The following is a 13,093-nucleotide window of genomic DNA, read 5'->3' on the forward strand; positions in this document are numbered from 1 at the left end:
CACATATTTTGTAACCTATGATAACACATATATGGATATATATATAATAGTGATTATGGGTGGGCGTTCGGGTTCGTTTTCGGGTCTTTTTGGAATTTCGTGTTCAGTTCAGATCTTTGAGGATTTGGTTCTGATTTGGATAACCAATTTAAATAGGTTTGGTTTAAATATTTGGATAGAGAATTAATAATTATTTAAGTATTTTTAGAGTTTTGAGTATTTTTAACTATTTAAGATATTTACGTTTAATTATTTGTATATATTTTCAAGCATTTATGCGAACATAAAAGTGTCATATATATTCTGGATGTTTTTATATATATTAAAAATAATTCAGTTCAGATCGGATTAGGTTTCAATTCTTCAAATACCAAAATTTTGAATAATTCAGATATTTAATCAATTCTGGTTCGGATTTAGTACTACTTATTTAGGTTGGGATCGGTTCGATTCTTCGAATTCGAGTTTTTTGCCCAACTCTAAATAGTGACATAAAAAACAAATAGCATCATATTTTTTTTAAAAATACACCCGCACGGACGTGCGGGTCAAAATCTAGTTCTTACATTATGAGGAAAGACAAAACTACATATATTCAAAAGTCAAAACTAACATTTGTCTGCATACAAAAATCCATAATTATTTTTTACATTTATATGTTTAAATCATGGTTTCGGTTTTAGATTTTTTGGTAAAAGTAAAATGTAAAAATGATCAAATTATCTTCTAATAAGGAAATCTAAATAATGCGAAGTAATATTAAATTTCAATACGAAGTTTTTGTATTTTGCAAAATAGTGTATTCTGAATGATTAATTAATATATATAATCAACTCTTTAAAAGTCATCTTCTGTATGTTCTTGTGAGTGAGTGTTAACACAATCAAGAAGATTCCTAGACTGAATAATCCCAAACAGGCTTTAAGCTCCCAATCTCGTGAGGTCCATTACAAATGGGCCTTAGTTAGGCAAGTAAAGCCCATCCATCTCCTCTTCACTAATCCAGATTCTTACACACGCAGGAGATAAATGGATAAACCCAAAAACTGAAAAATCTCCAGAAAACAAAAACCCCTTCAAAATCAACCTCAAGAAGATGAGCTGAGAGAGCTCGATTCTTCTTCTTCTTCCAGATAATTGAAAAACCCTTCATACAGTTTCTCTCGGTAAAGCAAAAAGGTTCGTCCTTTTCTTCTCATTCCTCTCAAAATTCGAGTTTAAAGCGTTGTAGAAATGCTTAAAGATCGGATTTTTATCGTTGGGTTTAGGCTTTTCTCATCTGGGTTTATAGTTCTTGTAGTTCATATTGATTCTGAGCATAATTGAATCCAATGATGTGTGAATTTTTTTTTTATTATGTAAAATTACACAGTGAAGGAAGAGTAGAGAGTGTAATGGCGTCAATATCAACCACCTCCTGGCTCTATCGAGATAAAGTATACACAGAGAGTAGAAAGCTCGGTACTTGTATACTACAGGTTAGTTCTTACACATTCTAGCTGTTTCAAGATGTCAAGTTGGTTACAAAGTTGTTTAATACATGTAGAGGCAGGTTAAATGCGGATTTCCAATAAAGAAATTACATGCTGGGATTACTTCTAAGGATGTGTTACTGCGACATTGTGTGAAATGCAAGAAGGAGGATGAGAATGATGCAAGTGAAGGGTCTTCTAAAAAGGATGGGCAAGGATATGAGTATGTCTCTGTTGAGAGGGCACCTTACCACAGTTACATGGATTCAACTTCTGGTAAAATGGAGCCAGCTTCCGGGGCACGTGCCAGCATTCCAGGCGAGGACTATTGGCCTGAAGGGACTTCGAGCCAGGTTAGAGCTGCTAGAGCTCCTCAGCCAGCTGGCGAGTCTTCGAGCTTCCCTTCGTATGGGAAGAATCCTGGGAGTAGGAGAAAGAAGAACAGGAAAGCTGTTGAGGGGAATGTGAGCGTTGAAACGTATGATGAAGTGTCTGACTCTGAGGATAGCTCTGAGGAAGAGGAGAGTGATTTGTCAAACGGGTTTGTTGTGTATGACAATGAGGTTGAAGAGGAAGAGAGTGGTTTTGAGTTGGACAAGAAGCTTGGACGGCCACATCCGTTTATTGATCCAACTAAGAAGAAACAGATTGAGACGACGCTCACTAGCGATGAGAGTTGGTGGAACTGGAGGAAGCCTGAGAAAGAACAGTGGTCAAGGTGGCAAAGAAGACGTCCTGATGTCGAAACGGTGAGCTCATTATTACAGTGATTTCGAGTTTTAAGTCCCTAATGTTTTGATCCATTGTGGTGTTGTGGTGTTTGCAGGTTTTTCTCAAGGCGATGGCGGAGACAGGACAAGTGAAGCTCTACGGGAAAGAACCAACACTCACTGAAACTTCTCTTTACAGAGCGAGAAGGCATCTTTTCAAGGAGGAGAGGCTGCAAGCTGAGCGAGAGAGGCTAGCGAAAGAAGGTCCAATGGCGTTTTATTCCGAATGGGTGAAAGCGTGGAAGAGAGACACGTCGAGAGAAGCTGTGCAGAAGCATTTTGAAGAGACGGGGGAAGATGAAAACACGCAGCTGATTGAGATGTTCTCTCATCAGACGGATAGAGAGTACAGGATAATGATGGGGACTGATATTAGGATCAAGAGAGATCCTTTGGCTATGCGGATGAAAGAGGATCAGATTAAGCAAAGTATGACACTTTCAACGGTTAAACTAACTCTTCCATGATGATATTAAGATTATTAACTTTGTTGGTTTGTTTGAAGTATGGGGTGGGGATCCGGTTTACCCGACGATAAACTACATTCAAGCTCCAGATGCGGTTATGGATTTCAGGGGACCTGATTTTCATGAGCCAACACCAAACATGCTCTCTCATCTGAAGGAGGTTGGCCTGCTTTGCTAAAACTAACTTGATTGTTGTTTTGTCTTTGGTCTTATTGTTTTTTGTTGTTTTGATTTGGATCAGAATGGCAAAGTCATCTCGAGAGAGATGCATGAAACACTACTGGCGAAAGAGAAAACCGAGCAGATCGAGGTAAAATGACAAATCTTTTCATTCTTGTTGACACAACTCTCACTGAGAGGTTTGTTTGTTTGTTTGATAAATTGTTATGAGTGAATGCAGGTGCCTGACATTGATGATGCAATGGCCCAAGCTGTTGATATTGGTGAAAACGATGTGAGTATCGTACTCGGCGAGTACATCGACATTCTCTTGTTCTTGTTTGTTGATGTTAGCATGCTCTGAGACATCTCTGAACCTTTTATGACACAGGATGAAGAAGAGGATGCAGAAGAAGCAGAAAAAGACGAGAAAGTTGCAAGGAACTGGAGTGTATTGAAGAGTACCCCTGAACTTCGCAACTCCAAAGTAAAAAGACACATTCACACGCTTTTGCCGTCTATATGTATATAAATCTATAAATGTGTGTATTAATGTTATGTGTTTGGTTTGTGAAAACACAGCCTAAACCGAAGAAGGAAGGTCGGATGTCTGTAGACGAGGCCGTGGATGATTCTGAGAACTTAACCGATTTTCTCATGGACTTTGATGAGGAGACTGATCCTTAACTGGTTTTTGTGTTTCTTTTACGGTTAAGACCTCAGTGTAATCACCTATATTTGTAAACTTAGAAGTTTTTTTTGATGGAAGCACTCACTGTTTCCAAAATTTCATGGATGAGAATCACTGTATTGAGTTACTGTTTAGTAGTGCAGACGGTTTGTTTCAGCTTTAGAAGATAGTTTAAAACGGTCAAGTCACAAAACCCAGACCTAAACAACATTCACAAGAGATGGAGAATGATTTAACAAGTAGTGTCACTGTCTCTTCTTTTCTTCTGTGTTTTGTTTAAAATGAAAACCACTTCTTGTCCAACAAATCATTTCGTGAAAAGAGTTGGACAAAAAACAAAATCCTACCAATGGAATGGAATGAAATTGAAATTATGACGATGTTTGGTGTGTATTTTGTATCCTCACTTGTTTCTGGAGATGACTCTATGGGTCAAGTCAATAAGTGCCCGCCTCGATCTTTTGACATCTTCATCGTCTGTTTCAGGTAGAGACCCTATTGCTGCTGCTGCCAGATTCGCATGCTCTATAGCTAACTCTCTTGTCCTTTGTATTCCCTTGCTCTTCCCAAGATACTCTAAAGCCTGGTTTAGTTTTTATGCCATATAATAACATAAGAGACTTCGAAAATGTATTTGATATTGTATTAGGAGAGTGGTTTCATTAAAACTTACAATGTCAACATTTGTTGGATCTTTTTCAAGCTGATCAACAACTGTGCGTAGTTGAGGAAACTCCTCCATGGCAAAGAGGATTGGAGCTGTTATGATCCCATGGCGGATATCCGATAACGATCCCTTTCCGAGAGAAGCTGATGTGCCCGTGAAGTCAAGAACGTCGTCTATCAATTGGAATGCCAAGCCCTTCAAAGTAGAAACGAATCAAACGTTGTGGACAGAATACTAGTTGCAATGGAGCCAACATTTTTTCAGAAGATGGATAGATAACGAACCAGATTCCTTCCGTATTCAAAAGCTAACGTAGCAACTTCTGCTGATTGTCCAGCGAGTAATGCGATTGCTTTGCAGCTATTTGAGATTAGTGAGGCCGTCTTATAATATGTCTTCTGCATGTAGTAGTCCATACTGTAGTCATGACAAAATAAATCATATTTGCATGAACAATACTAGAAGCCGTACTAATCAGGTTATAAATGGGAAAGTCTAGACTTGTTTTTGATTCTCAATCATAATTTGGCAGCACAAAAGACATGAGTAGCTTTTAACAATGGCTGTATGTTAAAAATTTAAAATGAAAGGAGAAGTAAGATTTTTACCTATGACGCTGATCGGTTGTGCTAGTCATTTGCATGGTTTCACCGGTAACAAGATGTTCTACAACAGTTGCAAGTAATGATACAACCTACAAAAGAAGGAAACAATTGGATATCTTGCAAGACTTAACAATAAGATTGATGTCACTGATTCTAAATTACATGATAAGGTAGCGAGTTCTTGAACAAGTTTACAAATGGAAGGGTAAACGTCGTAGTTTCCTTACCTCTGTGTTTTTAAGAGCAGCAAGAGCCACACAAGCCCGAGAGAGCAAAAAGTCTCCTGCTAATACTGATATCTACAACGTGAAGTCAATGGTGATCTTAATAATATCTAACTGCAGCAATCACCAAAATACAAAAGTCATAATGTCTTAGACGGCAGAAGCTTCTGTCAAGTAATTACCTTGTTACCCATTACAAAGTTTAAGGAACCAACACCACGCCTTGTATCCGCATCATCCAAGACATCATCGTGTAGTAAGCTTGCAACCTTCAAATGACCACCAAAGCATTAAATAATTGAAGAATACTGAATCTTGATTTTTATGGACGTGATGAGTTAATAGTATAGTTACTGACATGTATCATTTCGGTGATTTCAGCAATACCCCGCTGCCTTACACGTAATTCTGTTGATGGGACAATATCTGCTGTATCAGCAGCCAATGCTTCTGGTACGCGTACATTCAGAGCTGTCGCCATCAACAGCAAAATCTATAAACATAAAACCAGACCAATTATGATACCGAGAGGGAGAAAATGATGACAAGATACGGAAACAAAAAAAAAAAACGAGAGTATGGTCATTACAGTTGGACGAAACTGTTTGCCTTCCACACCTCTTTTGAAGAAGTATTCAGCCGCAGTGGCAAGCTTCGGCACCTGAATAGCAGAAGCCAGTTACAGTAAAAAAAATTATCTTCATTCACTTCTTTATGAGCAAATGAAAGGCAAATAAAAGGGCAAATACCTCGGCAACTACCATGGCTCTTAACTTATTACTAAGAAGTGACAGCTCATCAGCAACAAGCGAAAAGGGGTCAAGCTCCTCCTAGGGAAAGAACAATCTTACTCTCTCAGCAGTCAGAAAAGAAGAGGAACAGTTCGAAGCAAGAACTCAAAGTTAAAAAAACAATGGCCAGTTCAATAAGACGAGCACCAAAGAATAACACAAGTAAAGCAATGCCCAGTATATGTGAAAGTTCAACAACAGAGGATCAATTAAAGTATAATAAGCTCATCATCCTGATTCAATGGTGTAAACAAGGGAGCAAAGATTAAACCTCAACAACGGAGCTGCTCTGGTGATAGAGCTGATGTCTAAAGCTCCCAAAACCCGGAGAAGTCAATGCACAAGAAGTACCTCTGCAAACGTAACCCTACTAAAACATGACAAAGAGAATTAACACATTGGTTAGGTCACCAAATTCTACATAACACATGAAATTTAAGATAAACTTAAAACATTTTTCTTATCCTAACATCGCATGTAAGAAACTTTCTCAGTGCTGACGTTATTAGAAAGTAGAAAGAGAATGGCTTTTGGATTAATCACTACTATATACACTCCAACAGCAAAACTATAATAAGTATCACAAACACAAAGGGAAAAAAAAACTCAAATCTAAATTACCACAATAAAAACACAACCTTTTTTTTTGGAACACAAAAAAAAAACACAACCTTTATCCAATCTCTTTTGGTAAGAACGATTATAAATAATAAATCGGGGAACCGCAGAAGGGTGAAACAACCTTGTGTGTAGTAGAGTCGGAGCAAGAGGAGTGACTCCGATCGGGTATGATTGCGAGGCGGGGAGAGGAGAGGAGAGATCGAGAGCAGCCATAGAAGCTGCGGAACTTGCGAGAAACACCCCTCGTGATTAACATCTTTTCTTCTTATTTACGGATCCGACGAGAAGCCGAAGACTTTTGTTCGATTGTATAATAGAGAAATCAAAATGTCTTCCGATGTAAGCAGTCGAACGACTTCGTTTTGGCTTATTATCAAAAATGTTTAATGACCAAGACGACGAGTCGACGAACCTCAGCCATGGAAATGCATTAATTAATAAGTTTCCACACAGACCGCTTCTCAGGGCTTAGTAGGGTTTAATCATGTTTTCAGAAATTACTAAATCACACTAAACAATTAGAAGAAAAAAAAGTCTTTAGCAAACCCCTAACATGAGGCCCACTCGAACCCAATATCTGCTTTTTCAAAACCAAGACTTTAAGCTAATTTTTTGTCACCACAATTTCTTTCAACTGGTCATTGGTAGTTTGGTACCATATAGCAAGGGGTGGGCACTTCGGTTATTTTCTCGATTTTATTCGGTTTGGTTAGTTCGGTTTTAGTATTTTTCCAACTGAAGTAAACCATAGTTAGTTTAGTTCGGTTTGTATTCGGTTCGGTTTATATTCGCTTCGGTTTGTATTCAGTTCAATTTATTTTTTGGATCAGTTTACTTTTCAGTTGTATAAACAAGTTTTAGAACTTGATATTATAATCTCACTTGAAGTTATTTACAATTGACACCGCAAAAAAGATCTAGATGCTAGAACAAAAATGCAAGAGACAAAGAGGAAAAAGACGCTGGAAAAGAACTTTTGTTTTCAATAAAATTTGCTTTAGATTTTAGGTTTAGATATATAAAAATATATGAATACAGACTTTTCTATTTTTTTTAAATCAAATATTTTGATTATTACATATTAGGTTAGAAGAATATATGTCAATAAATGGAAAATACGTGGTCTAGTATTAGACTTTTAGTATATTGGTATTATTAATATTTTTTAATTTAAATAATTACAAAACACATCGGTTTCGGTTCAGTTCGGTTTAAAACCAAACCGAACCATTCGGATTGAAAAAATCTTCAACCGAATGGTTTGAAATAGACTTTGGTTCGGTTTGAATCGGTTTCGGTTCGGTTGGTTCGGGTTTTTTCCACCCCTAGGCATATACAATCAATTTCACATACACATGGAACAATATTGTTAAAATTACTATTAATAAACACTGTAACATTTTCCCACCATATACAACAATAACATTTACGCATTTACCACTGAGGATTGCTTTGTTTGTAGAAGCAATTGCTCAAACTCTTCATCAGTGCTCTTAAGCATTAACGGTAATGGCAATTCTAAACCTCTCTCCATCGACTCCAGGTGCCTCGGTTTTATCCTTTTCTCTAGACTGAACGCAAAATACTGCGGAAACTCCTTTAGATTCTCCAGTTTACCTTTGATCTCGCACATGAAGTAATCAAGCTTTGGTTTAAAGTTGTTCTCTATGCTGAATGTGAACAGAGCCGGACATCTAAGGATCATTCCAATGGCCTCTGATCTAGTGAATCCTATACTCTCCAAGAATCTGACAAAAAATCACAACATAAGTCAACACTTTTTTTTAACATAAAGTCAACTCTAATCACTAGTCACTTCTCAAGTAACATTTAAAGAAAAGGAAGAATGATTTTTATTTTTTTTACCTAAGCTTTGGGATGAGAGTGTGTTCAACACTAGACACCAACAAGACAGGATCTTGGTAAGCAAGAGCATCAAGATCCTTGAAACCAAGTCTCTGCAAGTAGAATAAAGCTGGCTTGAGCTGGTCTTCCACGCTGCTAATCAGTAGCCTCGGACATTTCTTGATGACTCTTCTGAACGCATTATCGGGGACATGGAGATCACTCGAAAGGAACGTGAAAACAGGGTTGAGTTCTGTTCTGATGTCTGAAGTGAGGATCTTGGGACACATCCCCAAGATTCTTGGCAGGTCGTTTGGGTAGATTCCTTTTGACTGGAGGAAGTTGAGGACGGACTCGACGGAGTCTAGGGAGGCTGAGCGGAGGAAAGGGTTAAGAGAGAGGGCTTTGCCGGAGTCGATTCCCATGAGCTCGAGGCATAGGATCTTCTCTTTCATCTGGAGGGTTACCGCTTGATCGGCTACGGTGAAGAGAGGGTGGGTGTGGAGTGTGGTTTTGATGGTGGTGGGTTTCGTGGAGAGAGATTGCTGTGGACATGAAGGTTTTTTTGGGGAGATGTAGAGAGACGAGCTCAGTGCTGCAGACATGGTGGAAGTGAGTAGAGAGGGGGAGAGAGATGATGTGGCCTTAAGAAGAAAGAAAGAAGAAGGTGATGTGTGTTACTGCCACGTGGCATTATCTTTTGTTGTGATTGGGTGGTTTTAGATTGCAAAAGTGTTTTATTTTTTCTGTGGATAATTTAAAAAGACATCCAAACACGTGGCAGTTCTCTTGTACAATGATTGGCTAATTTGAGATTACATTATTCGTATCCGAAGCTTCTGACCAACGTCGTCGCGGACCGAACTTATCTCTGATCTTCTCTTGGTATCTTACAGTGGATTGCTTTGTGGTTGGATTCACATACTTCACTGCAAGGACAGCAATTTATATGATCATGTCAGGGTAACTAGAGAGGCCAGGTAACTTCAGGTTCAGTTGATAAAGTATATTCAATGATGGATTAAAACAGAGTAATTATCCCAACAATAAACAAGATGATGAACAACAAAATATTGGTTGAATAAAAAAAAACAACAAAAAAAATATTGAAGAGGGGACGAAAACTAGCATTACATATCAGATTCATCAAACTGATTCAACAAAGAAGATTGTCATATATACGTTTGATGCATTTTTCAATTAATGAAAAAATTGTCAAGAAAAGTCTTGAATTACTATTTTCTTTCTAGAGACAGAATGTCATAAGAGAACAGTTTTGGCAACGGAGAAAACATTTACATATTTTATAAACGTTTTTCTATCGACCTATCACAGATTTAAATTCCAAATTTGGCGTTTACTAAACACTTCTAGTCCTATACTGATATTTGATGATAATCACTATATATCTATGTATATAAGTTAAACTAGTCGGCAACAATCTCTCTTTTTAAAAACCATAAACGATTATCTCCTCCATGATCTCATTAATTACCAACTCTTATGACAAACGCATGAAAAGGTAAAACGAAAACAATAAACAAGATGCTACGACCAAGAAATGTTGACTAAATTTGCTACGACAAATTAAATTACATTAACTAGACATAGTTTTGTCGTTTGATATCTCTGTTAAACCGTTGGATGAAATCTTCAACTCGTCTGTTCAACTCCTCGTTCGACATTTTCGCAAATTCTTCCGATTCCTCTCTTACATTCTCCCACTTCTCCTCCGTCTCCTCATGAGCCTTCTTACACTTGTGATCAACCATCCATTTCGAGCTATCGTCGGACTTGCTTCGAACATAACGTTTACGTCTATGTTTGATCTCTCGATGACTAGTACGTTCTGAACGTGCTTTATCCGATTTGCTTCTCCCGTACGGTTTAGGGCTCACTAGGTTTCTTGCACCACAAGTTTCCCCTTTACTAATGGTCATATGAATGCTTTGCTCAGTCTTCGGCTCGTCGCTTAGGACTTGTACGGTTTTCTCAGGAACTTCCTCTTCCTTATGAAACAGATACCGTGTTGTATCTTTCTCCCTGAGTGCTTCTTCTTGCTTCTCACGTTTCATGGTTACTTCCGCCAAACCCACCTCATAGCCTGAGTTTTCAGGTCTAGCGTTTTCTCTCGCGTCTATTCTCATCGCGGCCGTGTATTCTCCGTAAAAGTCGCGGTTCTCTTTCTCAGCGAAGACACCGTAGTCTGCGGCTATGATAAGGATAAGAGCGTTTGAGATGAAGAACAAGATCTTTGGGTCGTTGAAGATCGAAGAAGGAGACATGTCAAGGACGTAGAAGATCAAAATGTATGCTGAGATCGATAAGAAGACAGGGAGCAACGAAGAGTATATGTTGTATTGTTTCTTGGTCTTCGAAGGCTCGAAGTTAGGGTTTTCAACAGTGTACGAGGGCATTTCCGTCATTTTGAGTGAGAGTTCGGGTTGAGTTGGGCATTGGAGTTTGAGGGTGCAGAGTGTATTGTGTTTGATGTTCGAAGTGCATGGTCGGAACTCTTTATATATACTGTGAATTGTGATCATAAAATCTGAATTATTGAGCTCATGAAGTTCCTATTCTACCCTTGACAACCACTAAATCTTTCTTGCGAATCCTGCCACGATTCGCGATTTGTCGTGCCATGGTGATATAACTCTGAGTTACGTGGAAATAAAGCCCAATCATCTCCTGCATGTCTTATTCAATGGTTAATCCTTTGTTTTACCTGAAAGTGTACAAGCTACATTACATTTTAATATATGTGTGTTAAGATAGGAACAAAAATTTAAAATCTTGTCGAGATAGGGTGATGATATAAGCAAATCGGAAAAAACATTTAGGTCAAGTCCAATGTCTACACGTCAATGACGCCATGCATGTGAGAAAATGTTCCATGTTTTGACAGCACAACAAAGTAAAATAAAACAACGTATATACAATAGCTTCGCCTCCACGTATCTGGTAATAGTGAATTTATTTTGTTGCTTCACCTAACGATTCAAATTTACAGAGAGTCAGAGATACAATGCCATTTCAAGATTGAATCGAAACGATTTATCTGAGTTAATCCATTTCTTAATCTCTTATTTTGGCTATAAAGAAAGTATTAGTATACAACAACTTTTTTATTTTAATCGTTCAACACCTCTATTAGTGTTATACAATGTTTTTTTCTTTCAGTTCAAAAGAAAAACACCTCTATGAGTTAAGGCATAGTCATTTTCCAATCATGAATTACTGCGTTATCGAGAAAACGCAATAGTATTTTTTTCTAGTCAAAAAAGTTGTTAATGCGTTATCTAGAAATCATCTTTTTGTGAACAAATAAATTCACCACTTTTATTCAGACATTGTATAAACATTTTCTTCAGAAAGTCACTATATGTAATAGTAATTTAAGAATAATTGAAACAAAAAATAATGGTAAATTTACAAATAGATAAACAGTATACATGTGTATCGACAGTAGATCTTGCTGGTTTAAGCTATTACGTGGCAATAGCGAAGTTCATGTGATTCCACACGTTGGCGGCTGATCCTAAGCTTTCATCGTACAAGTTTTAGATCTTCTAACTTAATTATCTTAACTTGTGGCGTCTAATCTTACACGCTTATTATCATTTCTCAGTTTAATTATTCAACAATCATGCTGTTTTTTTTATTCGTTCGGCTATTTCCGACTTACTGGCAAAAGCTCATCTAATGTTGGCATACCGGCATATATATTCCACAAAATATATATGGAAGGATATAAAAGATTTAAAGAAATGAGGACCTATTTAAAGTTGCGCTATTATAATCTGTAGCTATTAACTTAAAGGATATTGGAGGAAAAATTGAATTGGGTATGAGTTACACCAACATTGAACTTCTCCTTAGCCACAAAACTCTATCACAACCAACCAGTGTATATTGAACATTTTGTGTATATTATGACCCCAATAGATCAAGTTTTTTGATTCGTATTGTTTTAACAAACAAAGACCTCTGAGTTTTTTTCGTAGAGTGATTTGCAACTTCTTCGTTTCTTCTTTCTCACCAGCTGCTTCTTTTTCAATTTTTTTTTTTTTGCTTTAATTCTTTTTCAATTTGTTTCATCTTGCTTTCCATATATATCTTCTTGATCAGTACTAGATCTCTTTACTGATCTTAATCCGCTTTTCACAAAGCTTCCAAAATACAGCTTGAAACCTCACCTTTTATCATTTTACAAATTTCCTAATTTTTTCAATATATACCACCTACCGTACGTAAAGTTTATATGATATAATATTATTGTGAAAGAACCTACTTTAGACTAGTGGCAGGTCCGTCCGGTCCTATTTATTTAGACACCTAAAACACGAAAAATATTTTTGCTTTTAAACCATCAACACTCAAAAAACAATTGTTGTTCTAATACCATTTTATCTAAATTTATAGAGAGTTCTAATATTCATTTACATAAAGGAATCTATAGATTGTGGCAAATACCATTTTATCTAAATTTTTATCTAATTAATTGTGTAAATGAATATTAGAACTCTCTATAGATTCCTTTATGTAAAGCTCCAAAAGTATTCAAAAACTCCGGCTCACCTTTGATAAATTGGCTTTTGCACCGGCAGTTATGTACCCTCCAAGAATTATAACTTTTAATTTGAGACATCATTTGAAGAGTTGAACTTTGTCCCATCTTCATGAGATCGAATAGCGATTGAAATATCTGATATTGTGATGAAGAAATATCAGTATCAGTCCTATATCGCAAAGGATATAGTTCCTTATGCCTCAAAAATCTT

At 37.1% G+C, this 13,093-nt stretch overlaps 4 protein-coding genes across 6 annotated transcripts; 1 reads left to right on the plus strand and 3 right to left on the minus strand.

The window, feature by feature from the left end:
• Positions 1–1,011: 1,011 nt before the first annotated feature.
• LOC125609351 (protein PLASTID TRANSCRIPTIONALLY ACTIVE 12, chloroplastic-like) lies at positions 1,012–3,715 on the plus strand. Of its 2 annotated transcripts, none has more exons than XM_048780681.1 (9): positions 1,012–1,179; positions 1,373–1,478; positions 1,553–2,221; positions 2,299–2,671; positions 2,748–2,869; positions 2,951–3,019; positions 3,110–3,163; positions 3,260–3,355; positions 3,451–3,715. In XM_048780681.1, the coding sequence occupies exons 2-9, from the start codon at positions 1,395–1,397 to the stop codon at positions 3,553–3,555; spliced, it is 1,572 nt and encodes a 523-aa protein (XP_048636638.1). In that variant the 5' UTR covers positions 1,012–1,179; positions 1,373–1,394; the 3' UTR covers positions 3,556–3,715. The 2 variants fall into 2 exon arrangements, with proteins under 2 accessions (XP_048636638.1, XP_048636637.1); XM_048780680.1 differs by having other exon boundaries at positions 1,013–1,179; positions 1,547–2,221.
• Positions 3,716–3,785: 70 nt separating this feature from the next.
• LOC125609352 (solanesyl diphosphate synthase 3, chloroplastic/mitochondrial-like) lies at positions 3,786–6,943 on the minus strand. Of its 2 annotated transcripts, none has more exons than XM_048780682.1 (11): positions 6,589–6,943; positions 6,118–6,213; positions 5,805–5,885; positions 5,645–5,716; positions 5,414–5,548; positions 5,238–5,324; positions 5,059–5,130; positions 4,835–4,920; positions 4,511–4,643; positions 4,233–4,421; positions 3,786–4,142 (listed from the first exon to the last, which is right to left on the minus strand). In XM_048780682.1, the coding sequence occupies exons 1-11, from the start codon at positions 6,721–6,723 to the stop codon at positions 3,963–3,965; spliced, it is 1,266 nt and encodes a 421-aa protein (XP_048636639.1). In that variant the 5' UTR covers positions 6,724–6,943; the 3' UTR covers positions 3,786–3,962. The 2 variants fall into 2 exon arrangements, with proteins under 2 accessions (XP_048636639.1, XP_048636640.1); XM_048780683.1 differs by having other exon boundaries at positions 6,118–6,216; positions 6,589–6,939.
• Positions 6,944–7,823: 880 nt separating this feature from the next.
• Positions 7,824–9,018, minus strand: LOC125609353 (transcription termination factor MTEF1, chloroplastic-like). The gene is made up of 2 exons (XM_048780684.1): positions 8,334–9,018; positions 7,824–8,215 (listed from the first exon to the last, which is right to left on the minus strand). The coding sequence occupies exons 1-2, from the start codon at positions 8,915–8,917 to the stop codon at positions 7,894–7,896; spliced, it is 906 nt and encodes a 301-aa protein (XP_048636641.1). The 5' UTR covers positions 8,918–9,018; the 3' UTR covers positions 7,824–7,893.
• Positions 9,019–9,913: 895 nt separating this feature from the next.
• On the minus strand, positions 9,914–11,342 carry LOC125609354. Its single transcript, XM_048780685.1, has one exon. It carries the CDS (start codon positions 10,853–10,855, stop codon positions 9,914–9,916), a length of 942 nt encoding a protein of 313 aa, XP_048636642.1. The 5' UTR covers positions 10,856–11,342.
• Between the last annotated feature and the right edge of the window lie 1,751 nt (positions 11,343–13,093).

Source organism: Brassica napus, chromosome A5 (assembly GCF_020379485.1).
Source record: "Brassica napus cultivar Da-Ae chromosome A5, Da-Ae, whole genome shotgun sequence".
NCBI classification, from domain to species: Eukaryota; Viridiplantae; Streptophyta; class Magnoliopsida; order Brassicales; family Brassicaceae; genus Brassica; species Brassica napus.